The sequence below is a fragment of the Paroedura picta genome, chromosome 7, assembly GCF_049243985.1.
Source record: "Paroedura picta isolate Pp20150507F chromosome 7, Ppicta_v3.0, whole genome shotgun sequence".
NCBI lineage: Eukaryota > Metazoa > Chordata > Lepidosauria > Squamata > Gekkonidae > Paroedura > Paroedura picta.
The window spans coordinates 27,642,095-27,665,143 of NC_135375.1; the positions used below are offsets into that span (position 1 = coordinate 27,642,095).

General features: G+C 44.6%; 1 protein-coding gene across 5 annotated transcripts in view; it reads left to right on the top strand.

Annotated features, from left to right (window-relative positions):
• The window catches only part of RAB3C (RAB3C, member RAS oncogene family), a 131,903-nt gene that overhangs the window by 49,879 nt on the left and 58,975 nt on the right, over window positions 1–23,049 (top strand). For all 5 annotated transcript variants that reach the window (XM_077347167.1, XM_077347166.1, XM_077347170.1 and 2 more), the window contains one exon: window positions 13,470–13,588. In XM_077347167.1, coding sequence (XP_077203282.1) covers window positions 13,470–13,588 — 119 coding nt within the window. The remainder of the gene's footprint in view (window positions 1–13,469; window positions 13,589–23,049) is intronic.

The window sequence follows — 23,049 nt, forward strand, 5'->3', positions numbered from 1 at the left end:
TGAGAACAATATTGGCTAAATATCAGGAAAAAAATGTTCACAGTCAGTGTAGGTCAGCAGTGGAATCAGCTGTCTAAGAAGGTGGTGAGCTAAGATTAGTTATCCTGGATGGACAGATTAGTTATCTAATCTGGACAGATTAGTTATCCTGGACAGATTAGTTATCCTGGATGCCTTAGGCCGATCCTGCATTGAGCAAGGGGTTGGACTAGATGGCCAGTATGGCCCCTTCCAACTCTATGATTCTGTGATCTGAAGAATCTGCAAGTGTGAACACACTTTTGATATTATTTCGGTTGGTCTCAGTAATAGGCGCATGGCTTTTGTTTTTAATTTGGTAGGTGGTCTCTCACAAAGAAAAGACTAATGATCGTATGATCCTCCAATGTTAGCCTCACTTTAGCTTCCCCTTTTCCCTCAGTGGTGACATTTTTGTTTATTCCACAGTCCCACATAAGCCTCTTCACAATTGGCTTATACCTGCGTATACCTGTGGCCTAACTAATAAAGCAGACAAGCAGAACATATTCTGATACTTGGTTCTCAGGGGGGCGGGGGGAGAGCTGAGGAAGCCGGTCCAGTTAGAATGCCTCGACTGCTTTTTTCTTCTTCTTTCTTTAACAAAAAAATCATATCCCATAATCCTCCAGTGCACCTGCTGGTTTAGACTGATAAGGAAAGGCTTGGGTACTGCCAATGCAATGCTTTTGATACCAAAAACAGTCTTGTTTGCAATCAAGTAAGGAGGAACTATTATCAGCATATTTTAACAAATGCATCTGTCTAGTGTCATGTCAGTTTTGTGGGACTACTTGCTGTTGCATTCATCATCCCTGAATCCCTGAGAGGAATCTTGACCCCTTGCCAGTTATGTCACCTTCTGAGAGGAAAGATTCGGGGCTTCGGACAGGTCTGTTGTTAATGAACTGATTGTTCTTAGTTGCCAGGAAGTAGTGAAGTTAAGAACTGAAGTAGCTAACCTTTGGGGAAAAACAAATGAAGTTGCCTTAAGCAGAATCTGGTTACCATTCTTTATGGTTCATCATCATCTACTCTGTCGGTAGCTCTTCATGGAATGGGGTCCTCCCATACACATTTTCTAGTTGAGTCTAGTGACGGCAGGACTGGAAATGGCAGGGGATGAACCCAGAACTGGGACCTCACTCAGGCAAAGCATGTGCTCTCCCAGACCGTTTACGCACTGGAGGTTTCATGCCGGGCTGCAGGCTGGAGATTTAGTCATGGCAGGTTGCCCCACCCCTTCCTGCACCCACATGGGGGAGCATTTGGCCCCGTGTACTTCATCCGCCCCTGATTTGTGTTCTTGCATGGAAGCTGGGGCAGTGAAGTTCCCAGTGCGTAAACGGTCCCACTGAGAAACACCTCCTCCCTAATATATGCTCCTGTTTTGGAGGGGAGTAATAAGTCTGCGGATTCGGGAAGACTCCCAACCTTGAAAACAGCTCTTTAGTCACAACTCTAACTCCAATACCGAACACAGGAAAACAGACAAACAGGCAATTTATATACATTTCAGGCAGCCCGCCACTAGCCCTGATTGGGGCATAGCAAAGTAATCTGATTGGCCCTTAACAAGGCCCTCAGATTGGTTGTCTTAGAATCTTGTTCAAGCCATCATTTGCATGTCATGTCTGCATACATAATAGACAGAATGCACTACTGTGTTGCCAGAACACATTGGCAGGGGTGCCATTAGGGTAGCTAGTTCTCCATTGGGAAATACCTGGAGACTTTGGGGGTGGAGCCAGGAGGAGGAGGGGTTTGGGCATGGAGGGACCTCATTGGAGAACAATGCTATGGAGTTCGCTCTCCAGAGCCACCATTTTCTCCATGAGAACTGTTTTCTTTAGACTGAAGATGAATTCCAGGGGATGCCCAGGTCCCAGATGGAGGCTGACTCTCCAGGAGTCATTCAGGAAGGGCAGAGAAAGAAACGTTAACCCACCCGTTGTTTCAGGGCTTGCATATTTGGTCTTTAATTATTATAAAAACGAGCCACACCATATACTCTTAGAATACAGTATTATTCTTGTTTTCAATTAGGCCTATCTATTTGGATTATGCTATGAATCTGACCTACCAACTCAAAGAAATAAGTCTTATAGTCCCTTAATGGCAAATAGATTTATTGAAGTATCAGTCTTTGCAAGCTAGTCCCCCCGCACTAGATGAGCTCTAGCCCATAAAATATTATGGATCAATTAATCTGTTGGCCCTTAAGGGGCAGTGAAACTTCTTTTTGAATTTGCTGCAGTAGGCTAACATGGTTACCCCACTGAATTCTGTCTCCTGCCTTCTGAAACCTGAAATACAGAAGATTACAGACAGCAGTAGAGCAGAAAGAGTAGACAGGCTTGTGTATGGTCTGGAAATCCATGCACATTTATGGAGTTTTTCCTTTTATCCATGTAGTCGATGGCATATGGAGCTATGGCCACTTGTTGTGTATTCTAGCCTCAATTTCACTAGCTATACACTGAGCGTATGTTGGCATATTCTGGGTGTGCATTAGGATTGCCAGCTCTTAGTTGGGAAACACCTGGAGATTTTACGGGTGGAGCCTGGGGAGGGTGGGGCTTATGGAGGGGAGTGACTTTTGTACAGTACAGCAGTGGTCCCCAACCTTTCTGAGTCTGGGGACCGGCAGGGCATCGGGCCGCGCCCGCGGGCCGCACCTGCATGGGCCGCGCATGCGTGATGCGCGGCCCGGCCCTGATTCCCTCTCTCCGCCCTCCCGCAGTAAGAAGCTTCCCGGGCCGCAAGCTTGCGGCCTGGGAAGTTTTTTACTGCGGGGGGGGCAGGGAGAGGGAGCCGCGGCCCGGTGCCATGGCCTTCGTGGCCCGGCACCGGGCCGCGGCCCGCAGGTTGGGGACCACTGCAGTACAGTACCATAGACTCCACCCTCCAAAGCATCTGGAGATCAATAGCAGGAGATCCCCAAGTGCCACTTGGAGGTTAACACATGTATTGCATAGATAAAACATTGCCATACTTTAAGGATGACATATGTTTTGCTTAATTTTCAAGTTGTCATGGAGGCTTGCATGAAGCCAATGGATTAATGAAAGTCTAACAAGTATGTAAACATGAATGTTCTGTGTGAAGCTGATGGAATGGGTTATCTCATTGACACCTCCTGATCTTGTTACTGCCATTTGTTCATTAGTGAGGCATTTGATATGAGCTGCATGTGCTTGATGTTTGTAACTGGAAATCCAAGCCAGTTCTATGACCATTCTCTGTCAGTAGCATCCATACTGAATGACTCAGAATTATAAGTGAATGGCTTGCTGTGTATAATGGCCTGTATTATTGGCTTTTATTAACGTTATATCTTGTAGATTTAGAATTGCAACACAGTATCAGAGTAGACAAAATAACATTTTTTAAATTATTTTTATTTTTATTTTCCATGTGACATTTTAGAAAGTCACATGAGCAGCATGAATGGCACCAATCTAAAAAATTCTGGCTGATAAAAACTATAGTCCGGTAACATAAATCCGGACTGCCCATAAATAAACAATGTTGGGATATATCTGTGTCATAAATATTTTTGTCACCATTCTGAATATGAATTGGAACACGTAATTCTATAATAAGGCTGCATTTTCTTACCATGACTAATCAATGGAACTATCTACTTCCTTTTCAAAGGAAACAATACAGGGTCGTTCTCAAGGAATTTCTCAGCATGAGCTTTATGCTTTTGCTTCAGGCAATGAAGCAATTAATAGGAACATTAGAACCAAGACAGCCATGTGATAAAAATATGAGCGCATCCTTTCCTCACACTTCATCAAAGTTAAATGAGTCTAACAATAAGCTGGCAAAAAGTAATTAAATCCCTTTTTTATTACTAAGGGATTATCTTCCATCTCCTGAAAATTTGTGTTCTGTGTCCTTCAGCATAGCAAAAGAATCCCTTCAGTGCTTAGATATTTCTCAGAGCATCAGGGCATGTTTGTTCCTTGGGGTGAGTAGGGATGTAGACAAAACTGGGGCATGTCCAGAGGGGGACAACAAAGATGGTGAGGGATTTGGAGACCAAGACGTATGAAGAAAGGTTGGGGAGCTTGGTCTGTTTAGCCTGGAGAGGAGACGGCTGAGAGGGGATCTGATAACCATCTTCAAGTATTTAAAAGGCTGCCATATAGGATGGAGCAGAGCTGTTCTCTCTTGCCCCAGAAGGACGGACCAGATCCAATGGGATGAAATTAATTCAAAAGAAATTCCATCTAAACATCTGGAAGAAGTTCCTGACAATTAGAATGGTTTCTCAGTGGAACAGGCTTCCTCGGGAGGTGGGAGGTTCTCCATCTTTGGATATTTTAAAACAGAGGCTGGATAGCCATCTGACAGAGAGGCTGATTCTGTGACGGTTCAAGGGGGTGGCAGGTTACACTGTCAGCGATAGGGATGTGAGTGTCCTGCATAGACTAGATGACCCATGAGGCCCCTTCCAACTCTATTGTTCTATGATTTTGTGAGAAACTGGTCAAGTAGCCACATTATGGTCTTTCCTCTTTCTTTAGCTTACCTATTTAAAAAATGGTATTGACTTCCAGGGTATGTTAATACTTACTTGTAAAGACTGGGTTTTTAACACCCTTTGGGCATGTCATTTTTCCCCAAGAATATCAGCCAGAAAACTGGAATCAGACCAGGGAAGTGTATCACACAGGCGCATCATATAAAAAGGACTTATTTGAACAAATTTGTAAGCTTGTATGAAGAAATAGCCTATCATGCATTCCATTCCATTCTGAAAACATCCACACATGTTCGTGGATGTACCAGAAGCATGAACAGTTTATATTGCTTTAGGAAGGCAATTGCCTGTCATACATTTTTGCTCACTATATATTTGCATAGTTTTTCTGAAATTATATTAATGAATACCGCCCCCTCCCTGTCCCCCCTTGTGGCATTTGAATCCACTGCTAAGAGTGCCTGGCAGAAGGAAAGATGAGCCCAAACACATTTACTTTGAAGGGAAGATGAGAGATCAGGTGAGAAACCCAAAGGCATTTAACACATCTGGGAAGGAAAATAAAACCACAGGCTTCCTGTATAGCAAGAATACATCTATTTTGGGGTTAGAAAGTGTTCCGTAGCGGAAGAGCCAATATTAGAAACAGCATCAAATTGCAAGAATCTTTTGAGGTCACCCAGGCCAAATATGGTTTCCTTGGCTGTTGGCTGTTTAGATAGAATAACCACCTATGTTCATGATAGAAGGAGAAAACAGATGCTGCAGAGGCTAAAACTAAAGGGGGGCAGCCAGAGGTAGAACTCAATGGCTCAAACCTTGCCATCTCTAGCTGAAGTATTCATTAGATGGTTCTGGAAAGACTGCCTGAGTTTCCAGAGATCATCTGCCAGTCAGAGCAGATAATAACAAATTAAATGGCGTGTTGGTATGACTTATGAGGCATCTTTAGAGCTGCCAGCCTCCAGGTAGGGCCTGGAGATATCCTCAAATTACAACTGATATTCAGATGATACATAATAATTTCCTTCAAGAAACTGCCTGCTTTGGCGGGTGGAATCCAAAACGTATGGGTTTTTTAAATCCTGGGATTTTTCAGGAATACTGAAAAAAATTTACCCAATAAGTCCAATCCAAAAAATCCTGGCTTTTTTGTGTAAAGGTAAAGGTAAAGGTATCCCCTGTGCAAGCACCGAGTCATGTCTGACCCTTGGGGTGACGCCCTCCAGCGTTTTCATGGCAGACTCAATACGGGGTGGTTTGCCAGTGCCTTCCCCAGTCATGATCGTTTACCCCCCAGCAAGCTGGGTACTCATTTTACCGACCTCGGAAGGATGGAAGGCTGAGTCAACCTTGAGCCGGCTGCTGGGATTGAACTCCCAGCCTCATGGGCAAAGCTTTCAGACGGCTGCCTTACCACTCTGCGCCACAAGAGGCTCTATTTTTTTTTGTGTACAGACCTAATATAGACCAGATGCAGTTCACTGGGCCCCAAGTGCTAGGATTCCAGACCAGCTGAAACTTTGAAAGCTACATGCAGCAGCATGACTGATTTCTGGTTTGGCCTCTTCCAGTTGCTATCCTTTGCACGTTTACTTGGGAGGAATTCAGGGTGAACCAAGTCCAATTTGTGTATAAGACTGGGCTATCAGGCTGCAGTTCTCAGGACACACTTTGAAGTGACCCCCAATGAATGCAATGGGATAAAATTTTAATTAAAGTTGCATACTTTAATTCTTCTAAGCCCATTCTCATGTCTTCAGTGGAGTGTTTCTGTAAAACAGCCACTACCAGAAAATCATACTTGAATCCATCCCCTACCTCTACAGCTATGACTATCTCACCTAAGTAATTACCTGGGATTAGAGCGCCATCGAAAATTTTTATGTATTTTCTCTGTTCATCCAAGAAGAAGATGGATTGCCATGGTAACACCATCGCAGAAGAAGAGGTCAATTTTTTTATCAATATTCCTCAGGCTTATGCTTTTAGAGTTTGCTTAGAAAGCACCACGGGAATAAAAAAGCAAACCTTTGCATTTTCAAGTGAAAGGATAATCCGATCAGCGAGTAAATTAGTACCAATGAATAAGCAAGACTGAACTGATAAAAGTGCTGGTTTTACATAGATGCTTACGACAAGGTTTAATGGGGAAAATCAGGATTGATGTACAGTAAGATGTAAATGAAATATGGAAATTAATTCTCCAGCGCTTGCCATTTGCATAAAAGCCAGGCATAATAAAAGCAACAAAGGGGCTTCAACGTTCATTGTACAAAGAAATGGGGATCAGAAGAAATATCCACATATTTTTCTATGAACATTTAGTAATTTTTGATGATGTTAAGAAATAGATGGGTAGGCCCAGACTAAACAGAATGAAGATTCATTTTAGTTGCAGGGTAATTACCAATGAGGCCATTACTTTTCCTCATCTTACCTCCATGCAGTCCTTCCGTGCAAGCATCGTTTCAATGAATGTGTCTGCGTAGCCACACACCAATATTCATTTCACTGGGAGCTTCAGGGCTATGATCATTTTATTCATCTCCTAATACTGAAGTCGAATATGAAAGAATGAGTACAAAATAGGGGGGGGGGATAATAGAAACACTATCAGAACCATGCCTACAAACAGATAGAATCATAGAATCATAGAGTTGGAAGGGGCCATACAGGCCATCTAGTCCAACCCCCTGCTCAACGCAGGATCAGCCCTAAAGCATCCAAGAAAAGTGTGTATCCAATCTTTGCTTGAAGACTGCCAGTGAGGGGGAGTTCACCACCTCCTTTGGCAGCCTATTCCACTGCTGTACTCTGACTGTGAAATTTTTTTTCCTGATATCTAGCCTATACCGTTGTACTTGTAGTTTAAATCCATTACTGCGTGTCCTCTCCTCTGCAGCCAACAGAAACAGCATCCTGCCCTCCTCCAAGTGACAACCTTTCAAATACTTAAAGAGGGCTATCATGTCCCCTCTCAACCTCCTTTTCTCCAGGCTGAACATTCCCAAGTCCCTCAACCTATCTTCATAGGGCTTGGTTCCTTGGTCCCAGATCATCTTCGTCGCTCTCCTCTGTACCCTTTCAATTTTATCTACGTCCTTCTTGAAGTGAGGCCTCCAGAACTGCACACAGTACTCCAGGTGTGGTCTGACCAGTGCCATATACAATGGGACTATGACATCTTGTGATTTTGATGTGATGCCTCTGTTGATACAGCCCAAAATGGCATTTGCCTTTTTTACCGCTGCATCACACTGCCTGCTCATGTTTAGTTTACAATCCACAAGTACCCCAAGGTCTCGTTCACACACAGTGTTACCTAGAAGCGTATCCCCCATCCAGTAGGCATGCTTTTCATTTTTCTGACCCAGATGTTCGGGAATAATCCTCAGCACCTAGCAAAAGTGGGTTTTGCACCAGCTCTGGCCATTCTTTGGAAAGTGAGCTCTAGCCACAACTATCCATGTTCCAATCACATCCAAGTTAGAATATTGCAATGTGCAGTAGAATATTGCAATGTGATGGTGTTTCCATCAAGGACCCCTTCCCAAAGTCTATCAAAGTCTACTAGAGTCTATTAGACCAGCACCCACTCACTCCTAGTGGAAGAAGACTTGGCCTCTGTCTGAACTGTCTGAACGAGGTGGGATGGGATAGATTATTTGTGTTTGACCACTTGCTTGTTTTATTGTAAATTGGGGTTTTATGGGGTTTTATTGTATTTTAATGTTTTACTCTGTGAATCGCCGTGGGTTCCTAGGAAATGCGGTGGTATATAAATCGAAATAATAATAAATACATAAATACAGTGCCCATGAGCCCCTGCCAGCAGGGGCCCATGGGCATTGTAGTCCATGGACTTCTGGAGAGCCACAGTTTGGCCGCCCCTGAACCTATCACACTGGGAGTAAGAACACAAATGCTGGTAGTTCTGCCATTTAAGGGTATCTTCATGGATTGTCTGCTCCTGTATGAACCTGAGCATCCATTGAAATCTTCACGGGCCCTTGACCTGTGCCCCACTTTCTGATGTGGGGGGTGTCTGATGTGGGGGGGGTGCCCCACAGCAACTCATCCGGCACCATATTTGTTATGTTTTGTATCTAGGTGTTTGCTGTTGTTCAAGATGGTTGTCTGTCTGTGTTTAGTTATTATCATTTTGATCCTTTACTTTGATGTGTATTAACACTCAACTTGGTCGTTTTGATATAATCAGCTTTGGTGTGGTCCTAGTGTTCATTTGTGCTGCTTTTGCACTTTCTATTTTTCTTGTTGCCCATTTCTTTCCCATTTTCGGGACATGCCTCATAAAATTTTAGCTGAGCCTGTGGGAAAGAAATGATTGATACACTTTAAATAAATGCACCCGGGCTGAAAATTCATTTGCTGCATTTGTAAAAACATAAAGGTGGATTGCAAATAATATAAATAAAGTATTTCAGCACGATTCAAATAATCAATATTATACAATGCTGCACCTTCGTAATATTTGTTGTTCAGCTAGGCAAGTATCAGGAAGACCTGACATGTTTATAAAAAATAAACTGGATGGGAAACTCCAGTGGAAACACTGTAAAATATTCCATGGTGCTTTTATGATGAGGGAATTGCCAGTTATCATTTAATGAGTCTAGGCATCAAGGGACAAATAAGCACTTTGGGATTTCCTGGCTATAATGCCCCAATCCAGTGATTCCTCAGGAGTTCTCACAAGCCTCCAGTCTGTATGTATTCTTTACTTGTGTACTGTTTCCCTAACTCCAAATGTCCCCAGCCATTCCTATGGTAGACACAAATCTGTGCTCACAAAAGAACACGAGTATAGCGCTGTCCTTCTGTTCAATTGCATGGGGAAACATCTCCTTTAGGAACTCGCTGTGCACACCGGAGCATAACTAGAATTCTGGTTGGGGAGCAGTGAAGCTCTGTTAAAGTGGTGCTTAGGGGTCTAGGGGGATAAATTTTTAGAAGACAAAGCAGGCATTTTGTTTCAGTTCACCCATTCATTTATTCACTTGCATCCACGCTACATTTTTTGGCTTGGAGTAAAAGGGATGACTAAAGAAACCCAGGGAAGGAACAGAAATGTTGCTTCAAATCTGTGACTGCAAATGTGCATGGGCTGTGGATTGCAAAGTGCTGCTTAATTCAAAGATTGCTCATCTCTGTCCATGAAACAGAAGCATCTTGTTTACTTTATAATATTAGCAGCAAGGCAAGAAGACTCCATTTAGCACAGCAAAACAGAATGGTCCATTCTTCTCCCTTCCCTGTTTTGTCCCAAGGCTAATTGAGGCTGGACAAGTCTGCAACTTGCATATTTTGGATGGACTGAAATATTCTTTGACCCTCCAGTCACTTGTGAGCCATGTTTTGAATTCATCTATGGCTCTGAAAAGTCAACAAACCTCTGAGTTGTTAGCCCCTGGGGGAAAAAAAAACTCTCTCTATAAACTGTTCTGATAGAAGTCACAAGCCCTGTGATCGGCAGGATAGGGTGATTTGTTTAGAATTTTAGAGTTGGAAGGGACCTCTTGGGTCATCTAGTCCAACCCCCTGCACTATGCAGGACACTCACAACCCTGTCGCTCATCTACTGTAACCTGCCACCCCCTTGAATGTTCACAGAATCAGCTTCTCCATCAGATGGCTATCCAGCCTCTGTTTGTTGTTTTAATTAGAAACATCATACAAAAATATATCTCCGGAAACTTTCTTGAGATGGCTTACAAATGCATTAAACCCACTACCAACAACAACACCTGAGTTATTACAATGCAAACATTTAATAAAAGCCAAGTGCCCTATATACTTGCGTATAAGCCTAGTTTTTCAGCACCTTTTTTCACACTGAAAATGCCCTCATCAGCTTATATGCAGGTATATATGGTAATTGAAATAAAAGCCTGCTCCAGCCAATTGTTGCTCTGGCAGCTTGTAGGACATCAATGGTTTGACTGAGGGACTCTGATCTTTCTTTTTCCTTCTGCCTTCACTTCTTCCTCTTCTTAATCATTTCTTCCAAACTATTCTTTTGGTTTCCGTGGGTGAAAAGCAGGGTACAAAAACCAGCAGCTATTCATCCTCTTGACTTTTCTGTATTTGTTGGGGGGGGGAGGCTGGATGGGAGAGCCTGTGATGATGGAGAATTTCCCACTCTTGGCTTATATTAAAGTCAATAAGTTTGCCCAGATTTTGCGATGAAATTAGGTGCCTCGGCTTATATGTGGGTCGGCTTATATGCAAGTATATACGGTATACTGTAGCACAAGTTTCTTCCTACCCTCTTCCAATGTAATGAGCACATTTTAAGAACCACCATAATGGGGTATCAGACCAAAGACTTTCTTGTTCATGGTTATGTCCAAGAGTGGCCCTAGGAGATGAATCTGGATAGATCATAAAGACAAGGGCTCTTTCTGATTGTTATTACCAGAGGCTGGATAGAAAGAAAAGAGGCCTGCACTTCTGTGAAACTAGTTTTCAAGTGCTCTGAATTAGTATTGTCAATGTCTTGACTCTCTCTCAGAGATGAGTGATCCATGGCATTAATTCACTTCAACACAGACATCATTTCTCTCTTGTCAATAGGTGTGTGTAGCAGAAAGGGCTGGACATTATAAGTGTAACATAGTCCATAGATATTACAGGGATTCCTTATCTTCTAGCGATATGAAGATGGATTTAGGTGACCCAGATTCCTCCACTGTGTGTTGACATTTGAAATCCACAAGAAGCTGTGTCATCAGAAGATGCCCTCATTCTGCGATGAACTTCTAGGCCACTGTGGTTTTAATTAACAAGTGTTCCCTGTAGGTTCTTCCTGGATCTTGCTTAATTCCTATTGCCTGCAACATGACTGTGGGAATATAGATTGCCAATAAGCAGGACTTCCAGCTCTGGGTAGAGAGCCAGCTTGGTGTAGTACTTTGCAATGTGGACTTCTAATCTGGCGAGCTGGGTTTGATTCTGTGCTTTCCCACACACAACCAGCTGGGTGACCTTGGGCTCGCGACAACACTGATAAAGCTGTTCTGACCGAGCAGTAATATCAGGGCTCTCTCAGCCTCACCCACCTCACAGGGTGTCTGTTGTGGGGAGCAGAAAGGGAAGGGGATTGTAAGCCACTTTGAGACTCCCTTGGGTAGAGAAAAGCAGCATATAAGATTCAACTCTTCTTCTCCTGGGTTGAGAAATTCCTGGAACTTTTGAGGGCAGAGCCTGAAAAGGGCAAAATTTGGGGAAGGGAGGGGCCTTAGTTAAATACAATGCCATAGACTGCGCTTTCAAAGCAGCCATTTTCCTCAGGCAAACTGATCTCTGTTGTCTGGAGAATAGTTGTAACTCCAGGAGGTATCCAGCTACCACCTGGAGCTTGAGAACCCACCCAGCAAGGCACCACAGTGACTCCAAATTGGGGGGGGGGGGAAACTGACACACAAAGCATCTCTGGCACGCTGTGGTCCCCTTAAACTGCTGTTCCAGGAAACAGCACCGGTAGACCTTTCTCCGTTTCAAAGCACCCATGAGAAGGAGCTGTGCAGTTCCAAACAAGGAGGGAGAGACAAGCACTTAACCTTTTGCCTGCCTGTGGTTTTTCAACTCTTCCTTGGCAATTTTTCAATGTTCCCATTTACTTTGCTATAAAAGGAGCTGTGACAAAATATTCTGAGCTGGATAGCCCAGGCAAGTCCGATCTTGTCAGATCTCGGAAGCTCAACTCTGGCTAGGATTTGGATGGTATTTGGATGGAGTTCCTCCAGGAAACACTTGGGGTCATCACGAGGTGGAGGCAAGCATTGGCAAACTTCCTCCCAAAGTCCCTTGCTTGGCGGCCAGACAATCCTCGGATCTCCTGACTATGCATGCCCTTCCCTGAGCCTACAGGGAAAGGCAGCCTAAACGTAAGATAATAAATAAATAAATGGGGCAAAAGTTGTTGTCTTTTCCCCCAGGAGAAAAATGACTGCCAGGAAAGGTGAAGCGTATGCCTTTCCCTCCTGTCACTTCTTTGCTACTCATTCAACATTAAAGGCTGCAATGGAAATGGTTTTGGTGCCTGACTGATTGAGTTACTTTGCATATGCGCTTGTACGTGACTGTCATGCCCGGAACACATTTGTGCATGTGGCAGCTGTTTGTGAAGACTGGAAATTTCCTGCAGTGCACAGTGACCTTGAGCAGTACTGAGGCTGGGTCTGCAGGCTTATCTCCCACCTGTCCTGAAACCTCTGATCGGGCTTCCAAGGTGGTTCCAGGCTCAGTTTGAGGAACTGCTTTTCAGTCTTCCAAACCCCTGGCTTGTGGGGTGCCTCCCACTATGGGAACCTCTCCCGTATTTATGATCTGCCAATCAGGCTCAGCTACCTAGTCCATCTTCAGGCTGACTTTGGGATTTTCCAGTCTTCTTTTGATGGTTAAGAGGGTTGTTGGGACAGGGGGGGGGAAGTGGCACACTGAAGGAAGGGGCTTGACCCTTTCCCTGCAGCCTGTGTTTATTCTAACTCTTCCCCTGCAGTTTTTTCTCTCTGGAGTTCTGTATGCCGGTCCGATGGCCAAAGAGCTGGGGTGAGTGGCAGTCCAGAGAAAAGGGCAGGCAGGGAACTACTTAAGCATACTCCGCTTTTGGCATCACCCCCCCCCCCTTCTGATTGGCATGACATTGGGAGATATAAATTTGGTTGCCCCCTATTCTCCCCTGAATATTTGACTCTTCTCACTCTGTGTCTTTGTGACCTCTTCCTTGAGTTGAAGGAAAGCAGTGCTTTGAAATTCTCCTGAGTTACAGCCTTGGCCATGTTAAAAGGTACTGTTGATTTTTCAACTGGGATTTGCCGACTTGTGAATAAAACAAAGATTTTGAAAGCTTTTGATTCTGCTCTTTCCTAAGCACAGAGAAGCGAACAGCATAGAATTGGATCCTGATTTTTCTGTGCTTTATTGATCCTAGGACACGGCCGGTCAGGAGAGATATAGGACAATTACTACAGCCTACTATCGGGGTGCAATGGGCTTCATTTTAATGTATGACATCACCAATGAAGAATCCTTCAACGCTGTGCAAGACTGGTGAGTAGAACATGGGAACAAAACCCACTGGGCGACCCATGTCGTTATTACCCTTGTGGTTCCAAATCCTCTCAATGTCCTGGTAACCAGTCACACTTCCTAAGAATGGTTACTGTTTCATTTTTGCAAAAACATTTCTATCTTGCTTGCATGAATTCGGCTTGGAGAATGTTTCGCTTTGGATCCCTGTTTCCTTCCACACCTGTGGCAAGATTCTAGCACTCCACCATGAAAGCTCAACCCCCCCCCCTCACGTCTCAGTGTTGTGGCTACATGATGCAGCTGCTGGAATTTTTGAGCATTTGAACGTTGTCGCCTGGTGTCAGCCTTATTGCTGAGCCATTTTGAGGGGGTTGTTGGTATCGGAGAGAAAATTATGCAAGAGGAAAGGATTAAATACCCCATTCCTTTTTGTATCAATAGACAGAATTTCACTCTACTGCTCTAACATGAGAACCTGATATCCAGTCACAGCTGGGAACTCTGGCTTGAGAAATCCCTGGAAATCTGGGAGCAGTGCTGAGGAAGGTCAGAGTTTGGGAGAGGAGCTCAGAGCTTTGGGAAGGAAATGCCATCGAATTTGCCCTCCAAAGTTGGTGCTCCCTTCATGGGAACCGATTTGTGTAGGGAGGTGATCAGTTGTAATTCCAGGAGATCTCCAGGATCCACCTTGAGGTTGGGCACTCTAATTGCACATCTCTAGAGTGTGAAGTTTGGACCCACTACTGATGTTAGTCCTCTTCAGGCAACCCACGATTGCTGGATAATCCAAGAATTTAACACAGGCTTCCTTTCTCACGTTCCTGCATTCTCTTCGTCCCAAGAGGCATAATGCAAAAGATCACGCTTTCAGCTCCGCTGCATCTCATTCATTGGGCACTGTGCATCTCATTAAAATTTTAACGTTTGCACTTTTGCTTTCCATGGATAATTTATAGAAGTAAAGCAAATGTCCTCCTAACAGGGGCAAGCTGCAAAAGCAAGCAACACCAGGGTTTGTTACAGTGTGAGTGTTCTGGAGAACACTATAAAATGGCCACTTTTTTGGGGGGGGGGCACAGTTTGGCCTTCTGGATTATTGTCCTCCCCCCCCACACACACACACCTTTCACATGCCTACACTATTTCCTGCCCTGTCACTGTTGATAATTGTGGATTCTTCAAAGTTTGGGAGCTGGACAGAGGAATAAGTATTTTGATGGAAGTGCAATCGACAACACGCAGAAATGGTAGCAAGGATTAAAGAGAGGGGATTCATAAAGCCAGCTGAGCAGATTGGGACAGCTGCAGTGAACAATAAGGCTAGGCTACCAGGCAGAGCAGGTTGTGCAACTCTGGAAACTGGTTCCTTAAAGGAGTGATGAAGATTGTTTCATAGGGGAAAGTGCCACAAAGTCACAGCTGACTTCTGGCCAATAATGGGACTAAAACAGTTCCACAGGACCTGCAAAAGGGAGCTCTTCCAACAGGCATTTGGTTAAGGCCGACCGAAATCAGTGACATCTACAGGGCCCCTGCACCCTCCCTCCCAGGAATCCATAGACCTGTTCTGAACCTTGGTCCTGTTCGAAATGATATAGACTGTAACCCTTTGTTATAGTTGCTAATGTTAATGTCACTATTGTTGTAGTTCATTCATATGTTGTGTAGAAACTAAGATCCATGTATTGTTTATGTTCTATGTAAACCGCCCTGAGCCTCAGGGGAGGGTGGTATAAATGACTGAATCAATGAATGAATAAATAAACTGTTCCATCCATGGTTTCATAGACCAGGATGCTGGGAGTTTATTTCAGCTCTTTATTGTGACCCCAGCATTATGGTACAAAGAGGCAAAAATGGAAGAAGCCCACAGTCAACCCCAACTTATTCACAAAAGCTCCACAATTGATCTGTTGGTCAGTTTCACTTTAAACTGGCTGGATTCAGCAGAAGGGATCTAGGTGTCACCTGTACGGGACTTTTTACCCACTCCCAGTCCGAATAAATCCCTGTCATCTACACTGAATTTGATTTCCATTTTGATTTGGGGCACTTTAAATTTTCCCTTTGCAACATGCATGATTGATCCAGAGTGACCCTACCTTTCCCCCGCGATATCCAGAAATGGATATAACCCTTGATATTTGAAAAACCAGCATCAGTAAGTGTGCAGATTTATGCTTTTTGCGAATTAACTTTCAGCTCCGTGCCTTTAACAAAAGATTCTTCCCTGATTGGCCAGGGTGTTAGTTCAAAGACTTCCTGGTTCCCAGTTGCAAGGCTTCCCTCACTGTCTTAAAGTGATTGTGTTCTAGAAGCCCTAACTTCTCTCAGCAGAGATTTGGCTCTTGGATTTCCAAAAGGGCCAATGATAGGCCTGGATGGGGTGAGAAGGGGTGAGGCCCTTGGTAGGTGTGTACATAGCTATGCTTCCTAACTGTATTCTGCATGATCACGTAACTTCTGCTGTTTCTTGAAGGCTGAAGAATTTTTCAGGGGTTTCTTTACAGGAAAAACGTAGGGAGGCTGGCCAGAAGGTGAGCACCTTCCATGGAGGCTGGTGGTGTTCCTTAAATCGTATGGTGGCAGGGAGGCCTACCAGAAGGGTGAGCACCCACAGTAGAGGCCATCAGGATTCATGGCCCCCATGGAGGCCAGGAAGAGTCTCTGTGAAGCCCAGTCAGTCAAAGAGCACAGAATTAAACACCAGAAAATAGGGGGTGGGCAGTGTATCTTCTCCTGTGCACCATCCACAGTTGGGATTTTATCTCCAAGGAACTCTGGGCAGCATGCATAGTTGTAACTTCCTCACAGGGCAAAGAGTACTGCGAGCTGCGGCCAACCACTGCCACAGCAGCTGGGGGGGGGTTCTCCCACCAGGTCTCAGCCCTGCACAGTGAGAACTGGTGTGTGTTTATGGGGGGGGGGGTTCTGCTGCTGGCTCCCAGCCTCCCACAGTGAGAGCTGGCTGTGTGGGGAGGTCCATAAACCAGCTCCCCACCTCTGGCAGTGAGCAATATTGATGTGTGTGTGGTGGGCTGCTGATATCTCCCATCCTCCTATCGTGAGAGCTGGTAGGGTGGGAATGGGGCCTCCTGCCACCTCCTGACCTGCTTTTAAAGAGGATTTAGCCCCTAGTTTGTAAAAATGGGGTAATGTGTACATGGGGTAATGGGGTAATGTGAGCATTACCATGAATCTCTCTCTCCTGCCCATCCTCATGTGTGCAGAATCTTCATTTCGGAAGCTTATCTCAGTTTCAGATGGCATCCCATAACAACCAGACCCTTCCAGCCTTGCCTCACTCCCCACTGAAAAACTAACAGTCAAAACAGGAAAGGTTTCTCCGTAACCACAAAGAGATAGTGGGAAATATCTGAAGTCCTTATTTCTTTACAAGGCAAGAAACTACCGACTCCAAATGTCTTCAGTCACATTAAAGTCAAAAGTTGGCAGTCATCCATCACAACCTTAAGCTTGGCTGGTGCATCAGGCCTGGTCATTATCCCACATCTGGGGCAACTGGAGTGAGCGCAATTCAGGAATGATCAATAGTTCACATGAAAGTCTGGCTGGCCCAGTGCCACACCCTTAGCACTCCTGCCTGCTCCTGAGCTCTGCTTTATTGCTTCCCTTTTGTAACCGGTAATTGTTTCCAATGAGCCAAGACTGCAACATTAGTGGGAGACATAAAACTGCTGTCAAGGTCTGTGAGAATCGGGGAAGTTAAAGAACCCTGCAAATGACAACGCTGCACTATAGAAGTGTGGAGAGAACATATAAATCTCGGAGGCCTTTGCTGGAGTTCGTTTAGACAAGGCACAAGGTGACGATTTTGCCAGTTCATCTCTCTGTGCATCTAATGAATCAAATCCTCCAGGTCGAGCATATATACTCATTGTTCTCCAAAACCAAACTGCACAGTCCAATCGGTGTCCAGTATGAATAAGCCAGAATTCTTTAGTGTCCCAGTGAAATCTGTGAAAAGGTCTCAGTCTATCTATCTATCTATCTATCTATCTGAGCCTCTTGTGGCGCAGGGTGGTAAGGCAGCAGTCATGCAGTCTGAAAGCTCTGCCCATGAGGCTGGGAGTTCAATCCCAGCAGCCGGCTCAAGGTTGACTCAGCCTTCCATCCTTCCGAGGTCGGTAAAATGAGTACCCAGCTTGCTGCTGGGGGGTAAACGGTAATGACTGGAGAAGGCACTGGCAAACAACCCCGTATTGAGTCTGCCATGAAAACGCTAGAGGGGCGTCACCCCAAGGGTCAGACATGACCTGGTGCTTGCACAGGGGATACCTTTACCCTATCTATCTATCTATCTATCTATCTATCTATCTATCTATCTATCTATCTATCTATCTATCTATCTATCAGGTTAGTGTCAAGCTACAAGTGATGACATGCAGAGGTTCATCTTGTGGCCACCAGCACCATGTTTAAAGCATTTGTAGTCCTTTAAAAATTGTCATGAGCCCAAGGCTCCATGTCCAATCTGAATCAGGGCTTTGTGGCAATTCTTAAGAACTACCAGCACTTTCAAAATGGCGTCAGCAGCCGTGAGAGAGATGTGTGCCCACCACCACTTGTACTTCAGCCCTAAATCTCTCGAGAAATAATATAGAAAGGTGCTTGGTTTTGGCTCGGCAACACCCATCAATCAGTACAGTGCTGAAGTTTTGGGTGAAACCTTTTGATTTCAAATTTGAATAAGTGTCTCAATGTTTTCTCCTTTACTGATTCTTTTGAGACTGTTGACAGACGGTTGGTATGCTCTGACTGGTGTGGCACCTCAAGGCCACCTGCCATAGTCATAATGGTTCCTTCCTATAAAAGGGGGACTCACAGGAAGAGACTTCAGGTGGTAAAAAAAAATTGGCTAGTTTCTTTTGAACAATGTGTAGCAGACTCAGAGGAAAATAGTGCACAGTTTTCTGTATCGCTGTTCTGTCTGGAGTACTCCGCTTGGCTTCAAGTTACATATTAAATTTCCATTGATGAGCTCACAGGAAACAGTCAGTCACCTTGGGGCAGGATTATGAGACTCTTTTTGATTTGCTCACGTTGATATCAGCCAGCTTGAGAGCCAGCTCGGTGTAGTGGTTAGGAGTGCGGACTTCTTATGTGGTGAGCCGGGTTTGATTCCCTGTTCCTCCACATGCAACCAGGTGGGTGACCTTGGGCTCACTACGGCACATATAAAACTGCTCTGACCGAGCAGGAATATCAGGGCTCTCTCAGCCTCACCCACCTCACAGGCTATCTGTTGTATGGGGAGGAAAGGGAAGGAGATTGTAAGCCGCTTTGAGACTCCTTCGGGTAGAGAAAAGCGGCATATAAGAACCAGCTCTTCTTCTTCTTCCAAAAACATACAGATATGTGCTGACCAAAGCAGTCCTTTAAAGCGGGGGTCATCAACCCCCGGTCTACGGCCTGCGAAGGCCTCGGTGATGGGCCGCCATGCCTGCCTCTCCCCCCTCCCCGCAGCTAGAAGCTCACCAGGCCGCTCATGGACCGGCTAGCTTTTTGTTGTGAGGGGGGGGGGAAGGCAGACGCGGCTACCAGCGGACCCAAACGCGCATGCCTGGAGCTGCCATGCATGCGCGGTGCCCTCTGGTGGTGAAAACGTGCATGCACGGCAGCTCCACCGGCTCTTCCCCACCCCCAGAGGCAGTCCTCAACCCTAAAAAGGTTGGGGGCCGCTACTTTAAAGGAATACGTGGTTTGAAAGTTGACCATCACATTCCCTCAGAGTTCTTTCACTCATGACCTCTGAGTTCAGTGTCGTTCTAAGAAATGTGCCATTTTTTAATCCGAATATTTCCCTGCCTATAGCTAGGATATTTTATCTTCATTTTTTAATATAAGAAAATCAAATTAAAACCAAGTCAATTAAAAGATCACTGTAAAATCAAATTCACTACAAAAGCAGAATCAAGATCCAGCAAGGAGCAATAAAAGCCAAATCATTAAGAGGCCTGAAGGAAGGAGATAAGAGTATTAAAATACACCTGTTAATGAGCAGAGAAGGACTAAAGAGAAGCCTTAAAATAAATCGCAAGAGCAGAAAATAAGCAATAGCAAACACTGAGAGATGATATAACTCACAAACAGGAAAGGCCTAGGCCTTTTTAACCTGGTAATGGGTGAAGATCAAACGAGGTGCCTGGCAAAGGGTTCCAGAGAGGATGTTTTCTAAGCGAGGTGCCACTGTGGAGAAGGCCTTGCCCTCAGCAGCCTGTGCCAGTTCACAGGGTTAAATAATAAAAGCTAGCAGCTTTTCAACTGAAATAGAAGTGCGGAGTAACAGAGTGGTTGTAAGTATGCAGTTATTAGTTACCTTTGTGGATAAAGTATAGATCCAGACTCACAGTGCTTTGAGGTTTAAAAGAGAGTAATCTTTACTGGACAGATTACTTACAAATATATATCATATTCATCTGCTTCAGTCTCCTTATTAAAGCAGAGTAGAAAAGCTTAACGAATAGTTACAAAAGCAACACGTTGCAAGTTTCTGTGGCTAAGCTGCAAGCAGGACTACATGCTACACATCAGCAGATGGAGACAGTGCTGAATCTAATGGTGGCTGCTCCTTGCTTCAGCAGAAGCAACTGAGCTTTTCTTCCTGAAGAAGCAGGAAGTGGGTGGGAGCCCACCTTAAATACTTGATGCCACTATTGAGCACACAATGACAGCTCAGCTGCTTAAACACTTAACAACAGCTCTTCAAGGCTGACTTCGCCAAATTATTTGCTGATTGCAATTCCAGCAGCAACCCTGTCCTTGGGGCAGCTGTGCAAATCAGATTCTGCTATGGAATGTGATCTGAATATATAGCTAAGGGAACACAAAGGCTGGGTCAGTTCCAAGCTTGTCGCCCCTTTTAAAATTAATTTGGTCTCAAGTCCCCATTTTTAACAACCATTCTGCAAAACACAAATACAAACAAACAAAAACTGGGGCTTGATTACAGACTTTTTCATGGCTGAGATTACTTTTGTTTGATTTTTAAAAAATGGCAATAATGCCCTCCAGTGCTAAAGCAATGTTTAGTGGCGCTTCCCTTGTCTACTAACAAAGCCTCCGTGCGAACTCAGACAGAAGAGAAACTTTGCAATAAAATATTTATTCCCTCTCCTCTTTCCCCAAATGGAATTAAACAGAGCCAATCGAAGAACAGTCACGATAAAGTTCCTGTGGCATAAATCACTTTGGAGCTGCAAGGCTGTGCGGGAGATTTCAGAGGGTGATTAATGCAGGCAACCTGAAGGAAACGGAGCCCAGGCAGCAGCCATCTTATCCTTCATGTTTAGATCCCACTCATAGAATCATAGAATCATAGAGTTGGAAGGGGCCATAGAGGCCATCTAGTCCAACCCCCTGCTCAACGCAGGATCAGCCCTAAGCATCCTAAAGCATCCAAGAAAAGTGTGTATCCAACCTTTGCTTGAAGACTGCCAGTGAGGGGGAGCTCACCACCTCCTTAGGCAGCCTATTCCACTGCTGAACTACTCTGACTGTGAACATTTTTTCCCTGATATCTAGCCTATATCGTTGTACTTGTAGTTTAAACCCATTACTGCGTGTCCTCTCCTCTCCTCGTGCATAAGATGATCTTGCTTTTTATTCCTTGCAACAAGCCTGCGAGGTAGGGCAGACTGAGAGACAACAATGAGCCCTGCGCTACCTGATGAACTCTACGGCCCAAGTATGAATGATAACAAAGTTTGTGAACATTACGTTTAGCTATGTAAGTCGCATGATTTTTACAACAGAGCCAGTAGTGGCTCCGTGGGGTGGCTGCTTAGGTCAAGAAGCAGCCTCAGTCTTGCTGTGGTGACAAACAGAGAAGTGGTGTTGTGCATCCTGGAATGGCATGACTGAAGCCTGGCAGTAAGTTCTTTTGAGTGTGCCCCAGTATATTTTGCACGCTACAAACTGCTGCATTCTGTAGGCAGCATCAGAGAGATCCGCGTATTTGGGCTGCTGGATTTAATTTATTTTAACTAATTACCTTTACCAAATTTGGACACGGAACAAATGAACGCCAAGAGCCATCTCATGCTGCTTTTGTTTATATTATTGGATTAGTTTGGAAGCAGATTTCAGTGGCTGCTTGTACCCTCCTATATGGCTCAGCATGCGGTGTGCATTTGCATGCTGTTTGGATGGGCTTAAAAAGACCGTATACAATTGCTTTTGCCAAAGAACGTGGCAATTTAGCATATTTGAGCTACTGTTTCATGGGGCGTGGGCCTGCTCTCCTAACCAATGAATGTATCTTAGCAAGGCAAAGTAAACATACGGAAGGGGGGCAGGAATCACCATCACCCATCAGAAGCAGTTGAATATTCTCCCTGCCATGTGTAGAATTCTGCTTTTGAAGCACCTCTGCCTATTTTCCCAAACAGAATTTTATAGTGGCAGATCATAAGTGGAATCTTGCAAAGGAGAAGGGCTGCTGTCTTACCAATTCGTTGCTCAGGGGACACAATGGAGACTTCTGACAGGTTCCAGGTGGCTTGACAGTCATGCAGGTCCGTGACTTTGTTTGCAATGCATTTGGGTATTAGACTTTGTCCTGCTTTTTCTCCCAAGGAACTCATGATGACACCCTTGCCCCAATTTGATCCTCAAAAGAACCCTGTGAGATGGATAAGTCTGAGGAAGAGCGACTGGCTCAAGGTCACCTAAGGAGCTTTGGGGCTGAATGGGGATTTAAACTCAAGTCTTCCCAGCCATAATCGGATACTGTCCGGGAGAGTCAGTTGCACCTAACTTCAAGAATATCGGGTTATTCCCAAGCCTAGATATTTATTTGCTTGCTTCTTCAACCAAACTCGTGTCGGTTTCCACAGATTGCTCAAGGTATGCAAATGTTGGGGACCATTTGCTTCCAGTACAGATGCTGAAGTGATAGATGCTCTGCGACAGATATTTCATGCTCCATGAGAAGTGCAGTTGATGAGCATGGCTGTACATCTTGACTCGCAGCCAAAATAATCTGCTATCTGTTTGAAAAATTAAATATGCTGTGTACTTTACTTTCCAAGCTGCTTTTACACAGGATCCTGTATTCTTGTTACAGTGCTTGGAAGGTCTTGATATTTATGGTCTCATACGAGGAAACATGACACACTAATTGCATGGTGTACCAACAGCAATACCTAGCAGAAAAAGAGCCCTTGTGCACTTGCGCATGCTGATCAAGTTTTAGACAAACCATATGCACCAAAGATGGTCAGATTCTGTGTCCTTAGCAGAAGTGCTGTGCTCTGGATGCCTTTCAAGTGTATGGCCTGATCAACTTTGCTGACCTATTATAATTCTATATTAAAGTTGGCAGCATCTGGTAAATTGGTATATAGGAATGTTAGAACAGGCAATGTCTGGTGTATGAAGAAGAGAAGACTATGTAGGGGACAGCAAGAAGACTATTGGGTAGGATAGTGAGGCCAGAACCTTCTCTCCTGTTAAGT